This window comes from Rhipicephalus sanguineus, chromosome 5 (genome assembly GCF_013339695.2).
Source record: "Rhipicephalus sanguineus isolate Rsan-2018 chromosome 5, BIME_Rsan_1.4, whole genome shotgun sequence".
Lineage (NCBI taxonomy): Eukaryota > Metazoa > Arthropoda > Arachnida > Ixodida > Ixodidae > Rhipicephalus > Rhipicephalus sanguineus.
This window is the reverse complement of record NC_051180.1, coordinates 180,545,474-180,567,576: the sequence shown is the minus strand read 5'-3', so window position 1 is coordinate 180,567,576 and position 22,103 is coordinate 180,545,474. Positions and strand designations below refer to the sequence as shown.

At 46.8% G+C, this 22,103-nt stretch overlaps 1 protein-coding gene across 1 annotated transcript in view; it reads right to left on the bottom strand.

Moving 5' to 3' along the window:
- Nucleotides 1-640: 640 nt before the first annotated feature.
- LOC119394480 (3-hydroxyisobutyryl-CoA hydrolase, mitochondrial) overlaps nt 641-22,103 on the bottom strand; it is a 35,063-nt gene continuing 13,600 nt past the window's right edge. The window contains exons 7-11 of the mRNA XM_037661782.2: nt 21,592-21,737; nt 18,142-18,228; nt 15,076-15,231; nt 13,315-13,453; nt 641-3,213 (exon numbers count right to left, since the gene is read on the bottom strand). Of these exons, the coding sequence (XP_037517710.1) occupies nt 3,095-3,213; nt 13,315-13,453; nt 15,076-15,231; nt 18,142-18,228; nt 21,592-21,737 (647 nt within the window). The 3' untranslated portion in view covers nt 641-3,094. The remainder of the gene's footprint in view (nt 3,214-13,314; nt 13,454-15,075; nt 15,232-18,141; nt 18,229-21,591; nt 21,738-22,103) is intronic.

The window sequence follows — 22,103 nt, the reverse complement described above, 5'->3', positions numbered from 1 at the left end:
ATCTTGCAATAGCCAAGTAGCACGACACCGATATCAGCAAAAAGTTTTCAGTAGAGTATGCAGAAAAGAAATGCGAACATGACACTTCTTACGAGCCAGCTCCATCAAGTTTAATAGCTCGTTGAATGCCTGCCATGCCAATGTGTCGCACATGAACAGCACAACGTTATGACCATGTCTTGCACTATCATTAACAGGCAGCCATCACACTGCTTACATCACTTGTAATCGGCACGTTTGCTCGTTATGAGGTGGCTAAGCCAACCTGTCAGACAAAATGCACATCCCAAAATGCACAGCATAGTAATTCAAGTTGTCTATGCCAGGCATTTGACATTCTTGCGGCAAGTATACGTAGTGTATTAGCAGGTGGACAAATCCTGCCGTACCTCCAAGTAACAAACGTGGATGTGATGAAATGTTTCTCGTCTATACCGGCATGTGAAGAATATACAAGTTATGGTAAATATACAATAGTTTGAAAGACTTTTTGTCAGATGACATCATTAAGCAAGGTTTCATCATAACCGGTTCACTCTGAATATGTCTTGTGTGTTGGACCTTTTGGCTTCTTTGTTGTCGTATTGTATTGTTTTTACTGTAAGACAAAAAAAGAAGAAAGCAACAGACACATTGACGCTTAAGTGCACTTTCAAGCTTTAATTTGAAAACGTAACTTTGAGTCTCTCCTCCACAAAAACCTAACTGTGTGAATGGGCAACAGTGCTTTTATATACACACAGTTCTGCGCATGCTCACTTGGCTCGTTAACACTCTACAGCACTCACTGCAACTCCCCACTAATGGATGTCGGGTGGTCTAACAAACAGCCCATTCAAGTGAAGATTGAGGGCCCGCCAAAACAAAAGAATTCTGTTTGTTAGAACAACAATGGGCACGAGAAACTTAGTGCAAAAAATTTTTAAAAAGAGAGACACAAAGCAATACAAAGTTCGATGCAATCTCACTTAAATCTCAGTGCCACAAAACCATGTGAAGACTGGTTCTGGCAACGGCAGCTCGTTGCTCGAGTGCTGCGTCTACACCTTCCCCGCTTAAACCCATTTACATGAGTGTGCAGACATGCACATGTGTAACCAAGCATTTTGAAAATGCTCCATTTTTTCCCCCTATAACTTATATTAAGAAGGCTCCTTAAAACAGTGCAGCCAATTCAAAAACTGGGAAGCAGCTACATAGTACTCAGACCTATAGGAGTTACGTGCCAAGACCACCAGAAGCAAATGTGGCGCTACTGTACGGCACATTAAGGATAAGAAGATGAAGATCAATTTGCTTGAAATTTGTCCTTTTGCCTTCAAATCACAGTCGATTCATGATGTTTGTGAGGATAATTTTTTTATGGCAAGTTTAAACACTAAAAATTATTAAAGTGGATATTATATTGACAAAGATAATTTGGCGTTGTGGGTGTTACTGCCAATGGCAACACCACCTGGCTTTAGCAGTCTGCAAGAGTGTTGTTATCTGCTTATGTCCCGGAAATTGTGCTTCAAATTCAGCAAATGACTCTTCAGCGCTTTCAGAAAATTTTACAATCCCCACACACACTGAGCTGCAACACACTCTAGTACTCTTAATTTGAAAACCCATGGAATTTGAAAACCCATTTGAAAACCCATGGAAGAACGTTTCATATGTAACGGCTCTAGGCTCTTGGACACCTCTGCTGTGATTTTGTTGTCGCACCAATTGTATCAGGTGTTACATGTACTTGAATGCCTGTCAGCGAGGAGAGGCTCTTCCATGGGAATTTTTCAGAATATGAACCTCACCTGTGAGTGCTAGTTTCAACAAGCATCAACACATTTTTATAGCACTACTAATAAAAACGTGGTTAGCAAGCATGGTTTCTGACAGCGCGCACACTGACCCTGGTCTAAGATACACAAAAAACTGAGTTGTGTCTATGCGTGACTACTCAACTCTGGGCACGAAGGCAAGTCCACACCGAAATTTGCACTGGATTGTCTTCTGCAGTGGGCAGTAGTGTGAACGTCTGCTTAGGTTCGTTGGAGTCTGTGAGAATCAAGAAGAGGATTTAGAGAAGCTGACTAGCTGCGTGTGCAAGATTCAGGGGCACTGCTGTGCTGCGTTGAATACGTATGCAAGGAATAAGTTTTAAACGCTACTCTCAAAATGATTACGAAAGTGCATGAACGAAAACTTAACATTTCTGGCACCAACCTACAGTCTTGATAAATAGTTTTACTGAAGAAGTCCATTGTTGACAGCAGCAAGTTTTCTTCAAGTGCTCATTACAGCTGTGCTTTGAGAGTCGCCACATTTCTGCACAAAACCAAACAGCAAGAAAATCATTTTTAACTTCGTGCACAGGCCAAAACTATGGTTTGCCCAAATAACAACACTATCATAGATTTACATGACCTTTGTTTGGGGCAAAGTACAGAACTTTGACACCAACCAACCTGTTCTGTTTGCTTGAAATCGTACATGGTAATTTCTGCCCATTCAGATCAAACACATATGAGAGGCTTGTGGCAAACAGCACTGAGTAATTTGACTGAACTGAACTGGTTATCTGGTCGTGGTTGAAACATTTTCACTTGGAAAGATGCTTGCAATGCCACACAACTTAACTGCCTTTTTACAAGGCAACGGGAGATAAAGCATGCGCCCCGCTTTGACAGTTGATAGAAAATCGAGAGAAACACCAAAGTCAGGGCAAAGCACTCTTTTGAACAAGATCTTGAAAGAACGCTGGCTCCTAAGAGAACATCACTGGATGTATAGTTGAACGTACTTGGATCCTTAAACAACGTGGCGGACCACATGATACAGAGCTCACCTTGTGCAAACAGTCTATCTGTCTTCCACCAGGCTGTTTAGCCGTGGCGAATGCCGCTGGCTTGCCAAGCAGCAGATCAAAGCTCTTGCCCAGATGCTCAAGCTCATCGTTAGTTCAACTCGCTCGCGCACTAGGTCTGAACCAACCACCCTGATCGAGGGAGGTCGATGGAGGCACGAGGAACGGAACGGAGGAGCCAGCAAAGAAACAAAGGTGGTTAAAGGCAACAGGGAAGACGCTGCCCGTTTCATTTTCTGTAGCTGCTCACAGCCTGAGCTCCTTGTCACTCGGCAGTGGCTCGAAGTAGGAGTTGACTTTCTCGTCCGTGACTTCTTCCAGGGATGCGGGGTTCCATTTGGGATCACCCGTGCGGTCGATCAGCACTGCACAAATGTAGAACAGGACACTGAGGTTGAGCCAACTACACACAATGTCGTGCGTCGTGTTTCTATTATATGTTAGGTGCAACAGTGCACAAATGTTGTCCACTGTTACCATTACCAGAATGGACATTCAATGCATGCACTTAGTGTACTTCCTTCGATAGTGGAATCCCACTATAACGAACACTGCTACAACAAAATTTCCTCAACAACGAAAAGCTTTCTATTCCTTGTCAGTCTCCCATAGGAAGCAATGAGAAAAATGTCTCATCACAACGAATAACTTTCCTGGCTACTTCCACTTCAATGAAAAGGCAAGCACCTTTTCCTCGCGTAGGCATAAGGAAGAGAGTGCTTGCCCAGGATTGCCACGAAATTCTGATGGCAAATCGACGATTTCTTGTCGCTGTGACTCCAACAGCAGTGCGACTGCATCACAAGACCCGTGTACTCATCGGAGACACGCCTTTCACTACCCCGCGCACATCCCGATTAATTTTCGCCATTGAAATGCTCGGCGACTCACTGTCAATCCCCCACGATGCAGCTGGCGGATTGGATGCCCATGCAGGCCGCAGTAGAATCATTCTTCAAGCACTCCTGTCATATTTCTGACACAGTGCTCAAAACGAAACCAGTGCCCGTCATCACTAGTCCTGCAATCGTGGATGACAGCCACGATGTTCTGAAGCCACATGTATGGCTAGTGCGCACCTAGTCCAAGGTTCATAGGTGACCACAAAACTCTAAATGTACACCCGCATCCAACACACACCGAGCGTAAACAGGATACTTTGCTTGCCGCAACCGCTGCAGACAAAACTGTGGTTGCCACGATCATGAATGGCAACAAGATAGCTCCGAAATATAGTAGTTGATCATGAACGTCTTGAGGGGCTACTTGGTTCATTCTAATGTTGCGCTCAATCTGTTCGTGTGTCTATGTGGTGTCACTTTCAAGTGTAGCGCAACCATTTTCCTGCATAGCTCCGGAAGTATGTGCGCGGCCAGTGCACACAGAGTAAAAGCTGAGCCTACTGTTTGCCACAACCATTACAACCGAAAGTACATGCGCATCCGACACTCACCGAGTCAAAGCGATGCTGCTTGCTGCAACTACTACACACAAAACCATGGTTGCTATCACTGCAATCATCAAGAGCGACTACACAGCTCCGAAGTTGTAGCTCCGAATGTATGCGGCTAACACAGCTGAAGAATAAAGGCAATAAAGTTGTAAAAGGGCATGACGCCTTTCAGCTCTCCTGTCGTTTGCTTATGACGATGGTGGTGCAGACTTTGGTATATTTTGTTTTCAGTTGGCCTATAGGGAAGTTTTACCATGCACATTCACGGCGTTCCATGCTTGCCAAGCTCCTAAGGTAATCTGAATACCGCATTTTCTCACATATAACCAGCCCCTGCATATAATCGCACCCCCAACTAGAAACCGCGGAAAAATAACAATTGAGAACAAAAGATCGCCGCCTATTAACATGAAGCTGCGTTCATTGCATTATCGTGAAGTAATGCCTTGAAGCCAACTTGAGCACCGAAATTCCCCAACTTTAGCTCTGAATAATCTGTATATTTTGTGCGGGTCATACGTGAGAAAATACACCAACTCCGTGTACAGCTAAATACATCTGAAATTAGTAAGAGTTCGATACAAAAAATAATGCATGCACTGCCAGCAACAGAGGACAAGTCATAATCACCAGATTTTTCCAACTTGTGCGGTCTATTCACAAATTTCGTGACAAGAAACTTTTTCACACGTCCCATCAATTTCGTTGTAGCGGGATTTGACTGGAGTCGCGACAGCGCGACAAAGGTTGAGACAAGGGCAGACAAAACCACATTTTTAGAAGGTACTTTTACTTTTGCAACACTACACACGACCAGCACAGGCACGTTGACAGGCAACAGCTTTCCTGGTGCTAATGAAGTGTGCCAATACAGTCGAGCCCGTTTATAACGAACCTGAGTGTGATGCGGCGTCCGTTCGTTGTATCCCGAAGTTCGTAATAAATGAAAAAAAACAGCTTTTAAAAAGTTACATGTGAAAACCCAAAATTTATTTTTTCACAAAAAAGTCCGTGATGCACGTCTGCTTTGAGAGTGCCGATGCGATAAGGGTGGGTCTCCAGTTTATTTAAAGTGGCAGCATGCTCCTCGCCGAGGCCCTTGGCATAGACAAGTTGCCTGAGGCTATCTATGTAGCCAATTGCTAGAAACACGCTTGTGGGCGCTGGCTCCAACGTTTCATCGTCGTCGTTATCTGATTCCTCCGAGTCGTTCTTGCCGCGCACTTCATTGACAATGCCCTCATCCGTGCACGGTTCCGCGGTGTCGGCATCATCGTCGGCCAAAACGAAATCATCCCAGCAGATGTCCCGCCCTCCCATGTCGGAGTCAACAACACGCTGCCACAAATCGCCGCCGGAGTGGTCCTCTTCGGAAGCTTCAGGGTCGGCATCAGCTCCGACGTCGGCGAAGCCGGCCTTGCGGAAGCAGTTTTGCACACATGTAGCCGTTACCTCCACCCACGAAGCCTTTACCATCTCCAGAGCTGAGTACAGCGACACCCGAAGCGGCAGGTTGGCTGCCGGCCAGTCAAAAGCTATGAGCATGCGCTCCACAACGCGGCGCCTATAATAAGCCTTAAACGCGCGGATTATGCCCAAGTCAAGCGGTTGCACTTTCGACGTCGTGTTGGGCGGCAGGAAAAGCAGGGTCACTGCCGTGAGAGAGGCTTGTACGTGGTGCGCGGAGCAATTGTCGACCACAAGCAGCACACGCCTGCCTTGCTTGTGCATGTCGCGGTCTAACTCGCTCGCCACTCTGCGAATAAATCGCGCGTAATCCACGCTTTAGCACTATGCCTGTAACGCACAGGCACATAGCCCCGAAAGCAACGCGGCTTCTTTGACTTGCCGATTACAAAGGGCACGCGCCGGTCGCTGCCATCCATGTTAGTGCACAAAAGCGCTGTGACGCGCACTTTACCGTGCTTGCTGCCAGCACACGTGTTGCCTTTCATGGCGTGCGTTTTCCTGGCAGCATCTGGTAGAATAACGCAGTTTCGTCTGCGTTATAGACGTCTCGCTCCGCATAGCTTAAAATAGTGTCTCGATTTGCTTCAAGCCACGAGGCAACGTCTTGGTCGCTGGCCGAGGCCGCCTCACCGACAATCGATTTAAAAACAATGCCATGATGCACCTTGAACCGATGTAGCCAGCCATTTCCTGGGCATAAGTCGGGAAAATCCAACAGAAATGCGAAGTCTTTCGCTTTGGCCTGCATCATAGGACCACTTATGGGAATGTTCCGAGCCCGCGCGTCGACAAACCATTTCAGAAGCGCTTCCTCCACGTCCGTGTAGGTGGCCCTCCGCAGGCGCTTTCTGTCCGTCGAGTTGGCATAGGCACTGATTATCTTGTCCTTGTTCTTTAGAATCGTTGATATCGTTGACTTGGACACGCCGTACTTCTTAACCAGCTCACAGTTTTTAGCGCCTTGAGCTAGCTCGTTTAGAATGGCTCGCTTGGTAGAATCCAGCACTTTTCGCTTCGTGCCATCTGTTTGCGCGGAGGGCTTCCCGTCCGCCATCCTGACAAACACGTACACCAACAACAAGCAAGACAAGCACGTGCGACACACAAGCAAGTAAGCTTAGAACAGCTCTGCGCCCTGTCTGAGCTCGTTTCTGCCCAGAAAAAGAAACTTCGGAATTCGAGCCGGCGTGGACAGGCGGAGGAGTTGTGATAAAGGGGGAAGAGAGGAGAACGGCCTTGGGATAGAGTCACTGTACTTGGGAGAGTGGCCTACGCGCGCAGCGGTCAGAGAATCTCATCGGGGCGCCGGTTCGTGGAAGGGTGAAAACTAGAGCTGTGCCAATAGCAAAATTTTGGGTGCGAAGCGAATTCGAATATTGAAGTGTGAGTGCGAATCGAATAGAATATTTTTCGAGTATTTCTCCAATATTTTTTTTTGCTAGGTTGATGAAGCGCTGGTGGGGTGGTGTTTCATAGTTGTCTTATCAAGAATGAGGCAATGTAGAGGCCGAATTGTATTTATGTACATGATTTGGTGCAACCAAAGTGTTGCCGACAACACTTTACACGCAATAGGCAAAGATGCCATTTCCTCAGCCTCTCCTCCTCTTTCAACTTCTGTGGAAGCCCAACTGATGTGGCGGACAAGGGTGTGCTTCCTTCAAGTCCGGAGTTCTAAATCTCCCTCGTAGACGTCGATATATAAGAACATCTGAAATTTTGGATGCTAAAAAGCTTCGGCGTCCGATTTCTCGGACTTCCTGCCCAAATTTCAGGTCCAAAACAGCATTAGTAAAGCCCCCAACTCTGCCACATCTTTCAGCTCCATGTTGGAACCAGCATTTTTTTTTTATTTAATACATTTGCGACCGTACCGGAGCTTGAAAGGCAGCTTTGCCGCAATAGGAGAGTGTAATGAGGTGAAGCATATTGTTAATCTGAAGGGGTCACTTTCACTCGGACGTTGACTGTGTCTTGACTAAGTTCGACCGTAACGGAGCTTGAAAGACAGCTTTGCCGCAATACTGGGATGTGATGAGGTGAGGCATATTAAAAAATCTAGAGACCACTTTCAATCTGACGTTGACTGTGTCTTGGCTAAGTTCGACCGAAACGGAGCTTGAAAGGCAGCTTTGCTGCAATACGAGTGTAATGAGGTGAAGCATATTGAAAATCTGAAGGGGTCACTTTTAAAGGGACACTAAAGGCAAATAACAATTTATGTCAGAGTGAAAGCTCAATGTATGACAACTCCTAAAACGGCAATATTATCAATAGCAGTGCCCTACTTAACGAGAAACTGAGCTAAATGTATCACACAATGAGCACCACGAGTGGGACATTTTCGAAGTGATCCCAATGACGTATGGAAGTCGGCCTACAATAAATCACTCGTAATCAAACTAGCAGCAATAAAAAAAGAACCTTCCGTGCATCAAAAGACGTAATAAAATGCTGTTTGTTCGTTTCCGTTTGATTCATGGAAAAAAGAACCTTTGTGGCGTTGCCATGGGGAACGGCGCGCGTGGTTCAAAGGTTTTGTTTTCGCCGAACTGCGCATGCCCAGCGCCCTGCTTCGCTCACGCGGTCACGTCTCAGAGGTAGTTTCAGGATCGCATACTGCCGCGTGTGTTTTGCGCGCTCATGAAAGTCGCTCTGACAGAAAGTCAGAGCTTCGATGGCCGTTGTTGCTGCTGTGGGTCCCGCTACTTTCGCTCTGCTGCTACTAGTGTCGGCGGCCGCGCAGTAAAGGCGGGCAACGTTGGGCACGGCAGCAGTGACGTATGAAAGTCGGATTTCAGGCGGGTGATTTGAAGTGCGCTAACGCAGTGCGGACCACTAAAACGTGATTTTCTTACAAAATAAGCACTTCCTTGGCATGAAAGTAGCACTACGAGGTTTCTGGACCGCTATTTCAACTGTTACGGGGGGTTTATTCAGGATTCTGCGAGAGCGACGATCGTAGCAGCAGCGCGCAGGGCGTAGCCAGAGAGCGAATTGTCAGTGTGTGCCAGCCGATGGCGATGGGCCTTCATGCTTGCCGATCTTCTTCCTCACAATCACCCCCGGTATGGAGAGGTAGCCATCCTGGCGATCTAGATAGAGGTCAGAGGATCATAATATGCCTTAAGGCGGTCAATGTGGACTGTCTCTCGCCCGCGACGACGGAGATCGGAAGATGGCGTAACGGGTTCGACCACGTAATTGACAGGGGAGGTTTGCGCAACCACGCGGTAGGGTCCGTGGTACTTTGGAAGGAGCTTAGATGAAAGGCCGGGAGCAGCAACAGGAGGCACCCAAAGCCACACGAGGGAGTCGATAGGAAAAGGGTCCGGAGGAGGCTTGGAGTCATGGCGCTGTTTTTGGCGACACTGTTCATCATAAGTGAAAGATCGGGCAAGTTGTCGGCATCTCTCAGCGTGCTGGGCGAGCTCAGACACAGGTTGGCAGTCGGCAGGATCTGGGTGATACGGGAGAATTGTATCAATCGTGCTGGAGGGCTCGCGGCCATAAAGCAAGAAGAATGGTGAGAATCCGGTAGTGGCTTGGCAGGCGGTGTTGTACGCGTATGTGACAAACGGAAGTACAACATCCCAATTGCAGTGGTCTGAGGCAACGTACATAGACAACATGTCACCAAGGGTCCGGTTAAATCGTTCAGTTAAGCCATTGGTCTGTGGGTGATAAGCGCTAGTAGTGCGGTGAATAATTTGGCATTCAGATAGGAGGGATTGCAGCACGTCCGAGAGGAATACACGTCCCCGATCACTCAGGAGTTCACGAGGTGCGCCATGGCGAAGAATGAAGTTGTGTAGAATAAACGATGCAACGTCTTTTGCTGTTGAAGCAGGCAAGGCGGCGGTTTCAGCATACCTTGTCAAATGATCTACGGCAACGACAATCCATCGGTTTCCAGCACCAGTGCATGGAAGGGGCCCGTATAAATCGATGCCGACGCGGTCAAACGAGGATGAGAAACCTTCGAGCAAGCGAAGAAGCTGGTCGCTCTGCGTCGTCGTAAGGTCGCTTGCAATAGTTGGTGTGAAAGACCGCGGCAGTGACTGAGGAGGCAAGGTCTCAAGGGCGGCCAGGTTAGCGGAGTCTTCCATGATGTCGAAAATTGAAGAAGATGGCAGTGGTTTGGCTCTCCCTAGGCTTTCACGGTGGCGCAGGGTGACTGGTGCGGCCGTTGGGTTTGACACGTACATCACAGAGGTGCCAGAATTGAACTGAAGGACGGCAAACGGCAGTGGTAGTGATCGGCGGCGAAGTAGAAAGTCAGAGGGTGCGAAAAGCAAGGTGCCGTCGGTGATAGAAATACAAGAGATGCTGACAACAGCAGTAGACCAGGCCGGTATAACGGTGTCTTCAGAAACTGCGATTTTGCAAGAGTCTGTGTGGTCATTGATAATATCTGGTGAAAACGGAAACAACTCGATTTCGGCGCGGGCGCAATTGATGATCGCATGGTGCGTAGAGAGAAAATCCCAGCCTAATATCACGTCGTGAGAACATGATGGCAACACGATGAATTCGATGACATAGACGACATTCTGAATGACGACACGGGCTGTGCAGGCGCCGGACGGCTCGACGTGCTGTGCGTTGGCGGTACGAAGGGATAGTCCAGAAAGTGGCGTCGTCACTTTTCCGATTCGGCGGCAAATGCGGGCATCAATTGCTGAAAGAGCAGCGCCAGTGTCGACGAGGGCTAGCGTCCGTATTCCTTCTATGGCGACATCAATAACGTTCTTCGGGGAAATTTGAGGCCTTAGACATTTCGCTGGCACCGCAGTTCTTGCCTCCTGAACTGCGCTAGTTAGTTTTCCTGGCGCAGAGGGCTCCGCCGTCGTTGCATGGGTGAAAGGGAACGGCGGTGAGGAGAAGGCGAACGGCGGGAGGAGAATGGTGCCTCAGCGACAGGAGCAGATTCGCGGTCGTCCGAATAACTACGGCGGGGCTGACGTGGCGCATACGTGACCCATGGTGGACGCATATTGTTGGAGACGTTCGGTACACGAAAGCGACAGTAACGTGCCACATGTCCAGGAAGACCACAATGAAAACAGATAGGACGGTTGTCTTCTGTGCGCCAAGGATCTTCAGCTCGTGCGTACTGTACTGCTGGTCGGGCGGGTGGAGATACTGGCGGGCGCATATGTGGTCGACGTGGGCCGTAACTTTGTAGCACAGGCCTCGAAGCGACTTCAGCGTACGTCAGAGGAGCAGCAGTTGGAGCCTGAAGGAGAGAAGGTGGAACTTGATCGGCTACCTGATCCCTGATGATGTTCTGGAGAGCGGGCGCCAATGGAGGACTCGACTGGCCGTGAATAAGCGGCATCAGCGAAAGCTGACGAGCGACTTCTTCTCGAACGAAATCCTTAATCTGTTGCAGCAGGGATGTGTGATCGGGAGCTACAGCCAAGCCGGACATTGAAGTCGCGGGTGGTAGAGATTGGCGGGTGGCTGCACGTTGTTTGCGCAGTTCATCAAAGCTTTGGCAAAGGCTGACTAGGTCAGAGACTGTTGATGGGTTCCTCGCCAGTAGCATCTGAAAGGCATCGTCTTCGATTCCTTTCAATATATGCCTAATCTTCTCGGCATCGGTCATTGCTGCATCAACGCGGTTACATAGGTCAAGAACGTCTTCTATGTAGCTTGTGAAATTCTCACCGCTCTGCTGCGCACGAGCACGCAAACGTTGCTCAGCTCGAAGCTTGCGAACGGCGGGGCGCCCGAATACCTCCGTCACGTGAGTTTTGAAGGCAGCCCATGTCGGGAGGTCACGTTGATGGTTTCGATGCCACACGCTGGCGACACCGCTCAAGTAAAATGAAAGGTAGTTGAGCTTTCCTGCGTCGTCCCAGCGGTTTATCACGCTCACTCGTTCGTATTCAGCGAGCCAGTCTTCCACATCTTGCTCTTCCGCACCGCTGAAGATTGGTGGGTCGCGTTGAGGGAACGGGCCAGGGCAGAGCACGGTAGTCACCGTGGCACCGGGTTGTTGTTACTGCATTGGTCCCCCTTCCGTCATTGTAGAGGCGGGCTTGAGTTTCCCGTTGCGTAGTTCCAGATTTGCTTACCCCGCAGCTCCACCACTTGTTACGGGGGGTTTATTCAGGATTCTGCGAGAGCGACGATCGTAGCAGCAGCGCGCAGGGCGTAGCCAGAGAGCGAATTGTCAGTGTGTGCCAGCCGATGGCGATGGGCCTTCATGCTTGCCGATCTTCTTCCTCACACAACAATCAACGTCGACTTAATATTTGCCTTTAGTGTCCCTTTAATCTGATGTTGACTGTATTTGTCTTTGGGTTGTTCGAATAGTTCGAATAGTAAAATTCCAGTGCGAATCGAATCGAATAGCAAACACTATTCGAAAAAAATTCGAAATTTCGAATATTCGCACACCCCTAGTGAAAACGGCTGTCACACGGGACGGATCGTGAAAAGTTGAACTTGCGCGGCCCCACCGACTTCGATAATTTGCACTTCTTTCCGCGTAAGCCATTTTTACCCTTCCGCACGCGTGCAGGGCATGCTGAACGGAGTGCAAAATGAGCGAGAACACGGAATGAATCGCGAAATATCGAAGTCGGTGAGCACCTTGCACCCACTGGCGATGCGGGGTGCTCGGAGCAGCAGGGGGACAAAGGACGGAGGGGTGCGTAACAAAAAACTGTCGGGGAGAACGACAATGAGAAGCCTGTGGAGGCAGGATCGGCGTAAATTTGGCTCGCCGATGGCTTATAGGTGGTCGAAGGGGGTGTCTCCGCAGTTTCCGGCCGACTCCGTTCGCTGTAACCGATCGGCAGGCTTCAAAGGCGTTCGTTGTAAGTGTGATTTTGTGCCACTGAAATAATTATATTTCCACGGTCACGTGGGTACCGTTCGTTTTAAGACTAAGTTCGTTTTAAGTGGGGCCGTTATATGTGGGCTCGACTGTAATACCACTGCCAACCGACACCAATATGCTTGGTGCCATGCGAAACCTCACGAAAGTGAGCATGTGAAGAGGCAACACACCATTTTCAGCCATGAGGCAATTCTGCTCTGATGAATCGAACATTTTGGCCTCCCAATTAATTAGACTGAACTTGTGTCTGCTGGTGAGGCAAGTATACGTGGCCTAGCAAAGGGTTCCACGATCTATTTATTAATCTATGTATTCTCATATTTTCTACAGTTATAACTAGACCCATACATGATGTTCTGGTGTGAAGTTCATGTTCTCCAGAACACTGAATTTGTTTGTCTTTTCCACTGCAGCCCATTTTTGAGCATGGTGAAGTTGCACGAGATGCAGCAAAACTAAATGTTCTAGCAGGCAGAATTAAATTTTGCCTAGAGAATAGGTGTAGCCTTTCCTTTAGACATTCATTCACAATTATGCAACAAAGGTTCTCGCGAAGATAGCAGACTCAAAGTCATCGAAATTAGGCAAACGATTTCGGACAGTAGGAATAACTCAACAATACACTGACTTGGTACGAGTTTCTTCACCCAAGGTGAATATATATAGTAGGGTGCATTATGAGAAACAAACCTGATTTGACTCCCTCATAGAAGTCAGAGTCCTGCATGAAGCGTTGGGAGAGACGGAACTCCATCTTGAGGGCGTCTTGTAAGGTCAGCCGAATGCCTTCTTCGAGTAGTTTGAAGGTGATCTTGAGGGACAGTGGTGACTGCAGAAAACAGACACGAACTCTATAGTGCACAATTTAAAGCATGCCCCCCCCCCCCCCCCAGCAACTCAAAAGTGCCAGCAATGTGGAGGGCAAGCACTTTTCCAGAACGGCACTAAAATTCAAGGTGGCAGTGACAAAGTTTGCCCGCAAAAAAAAAAAAACCCTGGAGTACACACAGACTTCCTCAGAAGCCTTCTGGCTCTCGTTCGTGAAACGGCACATTACAATGACGATTCACAAACGTAAGGCACACAAAGGCAATGCGATCAGACCGCGGGAAGCACGGCATGCAAGCACCTCCGACGATGAGCCCATGCCAGTGCAAAAGCTTTGTGCAACAGATACAAATCTCGAAGGCCTTGCTTTTGCTAACTACATGTGTCATAGGTAGTACCATCTTTGAATTCAAAATATTATCTCGAAAGCCCTGTTTTTGCTCACAGGAACCTGAAAATCGTCATGGGTGTTGTGTGCTAAGTTTAGGGCGTGGTCATCATGCAGGAAAGGACGAAAATCAAATTTTGAATGACCAATTTCAGGTGCAGGTGCTTAGAGATTGGGCTGCTAAGCAGTATTCAATTGGATGCAAGCGGGCCAGTATTTTCTGGACGAGGTGAGTGGTCAGGGTGTGGAGTTGAGGGTGTTCCAGAATGGCGCAGAAGTCTGAAATTAGATTTGTATCCAATTTTTTCATGAGTACAATGCTTTTGCATTACACAAAACGCAAGTATCTCATTGACCTACACTACAATGACTTTCAGATGCCGCCTATGAGAAACTCTTTGCAAGTGCGTCAAATCAATACAATGTCATCTCAAGGCACTCGATATTCTATTTCAACAAAAATAATGTCATAATGTGTTAATTTATGTCTATTATAATAATTAATTCTAACTCAATTGTAATTAAATGTCTATTTACTGTGAAGTCATTCATGCTCTGTTTTTTCGTTAAAAGAATGAAAACCAGAAATACAGTGTAAATTCGTTTTCGGGTATGTCCATTTGGAGCAAAGAAAAACTATACTTTTGATGTGGCTCGCGGGAAGGAGCACGTCGAACAGTGTAGGGCCTTCAGCAAACTGATCCTATACAACAGTACATTGCATAATGAAGTCAAATGAAGACAGATTTATTATGCAGGGGGCTCATTTCGTCCAAAGCTCAATGTATCTTGCTCTTTCTTAAGCCCTAGTTGTTACAAATGGCAAAAACAAGTGGTGTACACAATTGTGTACATAGCATGTCAAAGGGTTAAACCTGTTTGTTGCGCACTGCATCAAATCATGCCTCACTGCATGGTTGGTGGGTTGACACATACCTTGAATGCTGGAAGTTGGGCTAGTCGGTTTTCACTCGAATAAATTTCAACAGCAACAATAAAACCGAGACAAAGAAAGGTGTACCTAGGATGGTTGCTCCTGTGTGCATCTTTCTTCAGCCCAGTCTTATTCTTGCTGGTAGAATGTATTCATGACATATACCTGTTAAATGATGAGCAAAGACGAAGCTTCTTGCGTCAGCACGCACGAATCTCATCCTAAATAACCACGTGGAACGTCGCCAATAATGTCTTGAAACTCTTGCAAGCAATAAAAATCAGCCGAAGAACATTCTTACCATTTTGCTGAGAGTGGTCAGCTGTTCCTTGGCCCAGTCCGAGTTGTCCTTCTTCAGGTTCTCGATGATTTTCTCCACACTAGGGGCATCAAAGGCAGCATTGATGCGGCCCATGTATTTCTTGAGGATGAATTCCTTTCGGAAGTCGGCTTCACACTGCAACGATTAGTGTTCATCTCATGCACGTTGTGCTTTTGTCACTGAATGCAACGTAGTGCTGGCTAGCCTTGTGTCATGATGCTGCACATCAACAATATCAACTGTCCCTGCCGTCGATGCATCGGCTAGGCTTAATCAAAGTTGTATTTCATACTTGTGCAGAGAGTGAGAGAAAAAAAAAGAACAGAGAAAAACACGCAGCACTTGCTGCTAACGTTTCAAAGGCAAGTAACACCTAAAGGCCAGGATTCTTGTTTTTTTTTTTTCACGTAACTAATGTTAGGATGTAGTGCTACAAAGTCAACAATTTTCAGCCTTTGATATTGAGCCCAATCTGAAAGACGACTAGGCTCCTGCGAATATTCGAGCGCTTCGAATATTTGAACGAATATTACAGCACTCGAATCTACTTTGACACGAATTTAAAATTTACGAAATTTCAAATTATTCGAAACGAATGAATGATGTATTCAGGGGTGGCAATGACACAGTGGGTCTAGGAACACTCCTGGAATCAGGTAAAATGCAGTTTTAGAACAGGCTGGGAGCAAATAAATTACCATTCCAGAAGAGATACGTAAGGCATATCAGACTTAATTAACACGATAGCACATGAGAGGCCGTGCCGAAAAAATTCCGGTGTCGGCGTCAGTATCGGTGTCGTTCGTGGTGAACAAAAAATCAAGATGCAAATAAATAAATAAAAATCTTTGGTACTAGTGGGAGTCGAACCTAGGCCTTCTGTGTGGCCGTCAGTTGTTTTACCAAACAGCTACGCCAGTGCTTGAAACAGCTTCAGAGGAAAGCCCTACATAGCGTTACATGGCTGTGACAGTGAAGAAGATGGCAGTCGGGCTGTTAAAGACTAAACTTTTTATTGGGCTAACTTGTGCAGGAAGTGAAAAATCAAAGTACAAGCAATAAATGCTGTACACTGATAGTGGCGATCACAGTCGTAGGCCGTCAGTAATCTGACAGTCCATGAAACGCGTTGGCTTTTATACATGCCTGATCGAAACTTTGAGCATTATCGCTCGTGCTCACATTTGATCCAGAATAAACATAGCTAAGTGTGACGTGCGCGTAATCTTAAAAGGCACTTTGCAACTGCACTTGCAGTAAGCATGCATTCTAGGAGTTTCAAACGGCCAATGTGACGTGCACAGAGCTTCCTTTCCCTGTGGCACGGTTGAGGTGTTTACTGAGAAGTGGAGCCTGGCAAGCAAAATGAGAAGACTTTGCGGACGAGACCCGACCTTTCTATTGCGTTCTACTCTTGAAGGCAATGTTGAGCTTGTTTTTTGCATTAGAGGAGTGTGGATCATATATTAAAACGATGAACCTGAGGCTTCATGACATTGGACCATTTTATTGCATAAAGAACGCCGGTTTGCTAGGTTTAAGCATGCCGAGGGAGCGAGCCGGGTGTATCATCGGGGTGTATAATTGATACATGTTGCCACCTGGTAAAATATAGCACGTTAAACAAATGGTAAATAAAGTAAGTATTACGCTACACGGCCCCGTACCACAATGTTTCATAAATCAGCTGACAAATATCACCGTATGCCCTTTCCATGGTTCTAGAATGCTTACATCAGCTTTGTAAGTGCACAGACAATGTCTTTTAGTCGGACTTCAGGCAAAAAAAAAATATAACGACATGCCAGTCGGCCTTGGAAAAAGAAGAGGAGCGCCACATAGCAGGGAGCGCAGACCAGATAGAACACTCGGTACTTGTCCGGGCTGGGCGCGCAAAGCAGCCACTGCACTGCTTTGGTCTCTTGCCTTCACTCATGTCTCAATAAACAGCGATGATGGCACGGCCTCATTAGCTGCCGTTGTGTTGCCTCCTCTACATTTGGTGACCTCAAACGCAAGGACCAATGACCAGCGCTGTACCAGTGTTACTGAGCTCCGCTGCCATGTACCAGCAAGCCGAAGAATGACAGCCCAAATTCGACCCTCTACTGCCATTGTAACAGTTCTCCTGTGTGGCATCCTTGATTCGAGCAGTTCTAGAGGGCCTTGGAGCTCAACAACCTCTGGCTCCAGGAATTTAAGTACGAGGTCCTCGAGCGCGTTCTCCCACCTGACCTCGGACACCACCTCACTGACTTGTTGTCGTGCCTGTGTTCACCTTACTTCAGCCAGCCACATTAGCTCGGGCGCGTAATCCAAAGGTTGCAGGTTCTGTCCCTGCCGGTGGCAAGTTGTCTTTTCATCCACTTAACTTTCTTCACACCTATATCACAATTATTACGATACACTTTAAAAAGCACAATAACATCCCCTATATACCTTCCTTGGCAATCTGCTGGTTTTCATTAAGTTTGTGTCAAGTTTTAAAACATAACGTATTTTACTGCTTATAACCTGCACCTCACCACTGTTCAAATCCTAATAGTATTCAGATTTGTTTTTAAGTTACTCACTTTTAATTACCATTCGCCTTGACTTCAATTGCAGCCAAGAAAGCGATATTTGCACTAGCCTAACAGACGACCTATGAGAGCTATAAAACCAGTACTTGGAAAACATTTCCTCATTTTGGAAAGATCCTTTAAAACGAATTTCCATCATCAACCATCAACTACCATTATAAACACTTTTGGGTCATATGCTATTGAGACCAGCCAAATCAGCGGGTTGCATGTTTATTTTGCCCGATACTCACCGCTCTTATTATGGGAGAAATGAAACAGACACTCAAAGCACATTTGCACCATGAACACCACCAGTGTTGCTGCACTGTCTCGGTGTCAATGTGCAGTCTGCACAGAGGATCAGAAGATATCCGGAGAACACAATGGGGGCAAAATACTGTTGGAGCTGGCAGCAAGCAAACTGTGCAAGCTTATGCCTCAGAGCATCGCATATTCCGGTCGTGTTAAAAAAATTGTTCACCTGGTCTTGGTGTTTAATGAGGATCTTGTCAATGTCCGAGATGTTTGGTGAGGTCAATCGCATCAGGTCGCCTTCGATGTGCTCCATCTGTTCACAAAAAGAAAACCCGAAATGAACACCTTGTTTTAATAATCATATTAATGTAACTAACGACACTGCAATGCAAAAGGGAACACCGTGTGCTAATGATATTAAATGTCCACAAAGGTGAGATGAAGGGGTAATTACCGTAAAAATCTGAGCAAGCGCCCTCTCCAATTTCACTGCTAATTTCACATTTTGACGCCGTTCCAGGAAAGCCCCCCTGTTCGCTTTGCAATACTGGCCTTCTTGAATCCCATCCAATCCTGCTTAAAAGCCCGATCTCTAAGCACTTGTGCATGAAATTTGTTGTCAAAATTTGATTTCTTTTTTCCTGCATTATCATTGCTCACCGAACTTGCGCAAGACACCCATGACGGTTTTCAGGGTCCTGCGAGCAAAAAGCATGGCCTTCAAGATCTGTATTCCAAGATGGTACCTGCAACGAGGTAGTCAGCAAATGTAGGACCTCCGAGATCGGAGTTCGTTGCTAAGCGCTGTTGTGTTGGCTTATCATGGCAGGTGCTTCCATGCCATGCTTCCAGCAGATCATGTTGCCATTGTATTTCTTATGTTTGTGAATCCTCATTGTAATGCGCTGTGCCATGAACAAGGGTGACAAGACTTCTGAGGAAGTCCACATGACTCTGGTTTTTTTTTTTTTCTGGCGGGAAAAACTGAGCAGCCGCCATCTTGAATTTTGGTGCTGTTCCGGGAAAGCGTGCCCCCTCCCCTTTGCCACTAATTTCGACTTTCCGAGAAGGGAAGAGGGAGGGAAGGGGGGGGGGGCTTGCTCCATATTTTACAGTAGGCACAAATACCACCAATGGAAGCAATGGTGTTGCTGTGACTCTTGCATCAACGGTTGGATCATGTCCCATTACTTTGCACGTCAGTGAAGCTCGCACAGCGTGCAGTGAGTAGCCTTTTCGCATGATTTATACACACGATAGCATTAAAAGAACTTGTTTAGTGGCAATTCTTGCGTCAGTGTCGTCAATTGTGAGCGAAAAATCAGCGTTGTCCGTGAGCAAAAATACAAGGTAGATGGCAAATAAAGAAATAATAAAAATCTTCGGTTCGAGTGGGACTGGGGATTTGAACCTGCGACCCCTTGCTCCACGGCGCAGTGCGTTTAGCCGCTAGGCCACCGCGCATACATCCGCTAGCGTACTAACGGCAAGCTATTTATATACACCATTTACTGTTAGTGGTACGCGTATCTCGGAGGTGCTTTGGCGTGGCAGAGGCTTGACTATCACCTGCGAGATGCGCAAAGGGCGCGCTCACCCTGCTGTGTTTTGTCATGCCGTGTGCAATGATATAGGAGCTGGTGGGCGTTGACACTTTGGCTTTCCTTGCGGCACCGAGAAGCGAAGCCAGGCTTGCGAGTGGGAAGGCGATACGAACACGGTCCGAATACGCTGCCGCGTTCTACTCTCAAAAGCGAAGCTCAAGTGTCCTCTGAGTTTTCATCGTTAACCATAATTATTTGCTGCATACAAACTTCAGGAGTAGGTTCGTCACGCTTTTCAAATAAATTGCACTTGAAGCACTTGATTTAGGAAATCTTTAAAATCTTGTCTTGAAAAAAAAAGAAAGCTCCGTAGCCAGACTGAAGTGAGCTAGGCAGACAGAAGACGAGCTCGCCTGCTAACTCAAATTGATATTAGAACAATTTTCCCTCAGTTGCAGCAAATAGACTTGTGTGAATATTTGAGCGCTTCGAATATTCGAACGAATATTACAGTATTCGAATTTGCTTCGACAGAAGTTTAAATTATTCGAAATTTTGAAGCATTCGAAATGAACAAATGGGCATATATTGGACCACATGTAACCCCCTGTAAAAGTGGTTTCACTGGAAGGTACGCATGCTAGGCTGAGAAAACACCTACCCAGAAAAAAAGCGCACTGCCGCAAAGCCCCACTTCAAGGTTAAATAAGTCTAGTACCTCGGCAACTACAGTAGAACCCCGCTGTTACGTTCCTCACTGCTGCGTTTTCCCGGCTGTTACGTCGTTTTCCGCTGGTCCCGGCATAGCTCCCATAGGATACAATGTATTGGGAACCCCGCTGTTACGTCGTAACTGTCGGACCGTTCCCGTATGATACGTCGCGAAGTGCGCCCGGAGCCGACCGAGTGACTACCAAAGAGAGCGGCCATGGTGCATTTTCACGCAGCTTGGCCTCGTTTGACCGTAATATTAGCCGCATGAGAGGCGCAAGCAACAGAATCTTTCAATTGATGCAAACAAAAGCATGGCCTTCGAGATTCAAATTGCAAAGATGGCGTCTATGACGTAACTGCTCGCGAAAGCAAGGCCTTCGAGATTGGCATTTACTATTGACAAAAGCATAGCCTCTGAGATTTGCATTGCACAAACATGGCGTGTATGACGTAATTGCTTGCGAAAGCAAGGCCTTCGAGATTGCCATTCACTTCTGCCATCGCGTTGGCGTAGACTCATCATCATCGTTATTTGTCGGAGAACGGGAGGAGTTCGAGCTGGTTGGAGCTCGCATGGTCGTGCGTGCGGTTCGCGGTCGAACTCGCCGCGCCGGTCGTGATTGCGTGTGCTTAGTTCTTTCATGCCTACAGCTGTTGGTGTTAAAAAAATCACATACGTTGATTACATTTCTGTGGATAAGGCCGTCCTAAGCTCCGCGTTTCTATCCATCGACTAGATCGCGGCTGAGCGCGCCAATTTTCGTGCTGCTCGTAAGAATTGAAATAAAATTCTGTACCACTAAATATTTTGCCGTTTTTCCTGTTTTTCGGCTCTTACGTTTCCCGTCTCTTACGTTTATTTCCTATGGTCCCTTCAAAAACGTATCAGCGGGGTTCTACTGTATTAATAATTTTTTAAGTTTAAAAGCTCGTTACACAGGCTTACATGCTCTACATACAGTAACTTTTAAAACATAATGTACTTTACTGGTTATCACCTGCATCCTACTGAAATTCCAATCCTGCTACTATTCAAAGTTGCTTCCACTTCACTTCGAACCAAAACGACATTCGCACATGCCTTGTTTCAGTTTTAAAAAATATTGTGCAGGTTAGTTGGGTCATGACCAATATGCTCACTTTTCTTTGCAATTTGTGATATATACTATTCGAACTATTCGATTAGAAATTATTCAACCAAATGAGGATTCACTTTGAAGTTGCTTCGAACCTAAAGTTTACTATTCGCACATCACTAGTAGCAAAACTTCCTGCATGGCGCAGTGCGGTGCAGGGTTTTAGTTAAGCGCAAATGGCGAGCGATGGAGCAGGATGCCGCATGAAAGCTCAAATGGAGCAGAAATTCTGCCCCTGCTGTCCCTGACTCCCATCTAAAAAAGGTAACCCTATCTCCTCACCCTCTGGGACGATGAAAAATGTGTGGCAATCCGGCCCTTGAGGACGTCCCAGCCAATCATCCGCTGTCCAGTCAAGCCCAGGTACAGGCCCAGCTTTCCAGGTAGCCGTGGCAACACATAGCTGCCTCCGACATCAGGGAAAAAACCTGCATGGGAAAGCATCGCCAAACGCACCAGACAAAGCATGTCACAGCAAGGCTCTAAAGAAGTACTGGTGCATATCTTTCAAAGTTGCAGAACCTCTATTAGTAATTCATTTCGTAAATGGACAAAAGCAAGCAAGCTTGGGATCTCAAGCACATGGGGGACAACATTGCATAGTTAGACCATTACAGATAAGACAGATCATGAAAAGGGATAAAATTCTGTTTGAAAGTGATAAAGAGGGTACGCTAAATAAATTTATGAATAATAAATTGTTGGGTGACGGCAATAAAGACAAATTATAAGCTGGTGCTCATCATGTTGACTGTGTCTTTCTGTCCACATGTTTTTAGTGCTGCTTTTTTTTA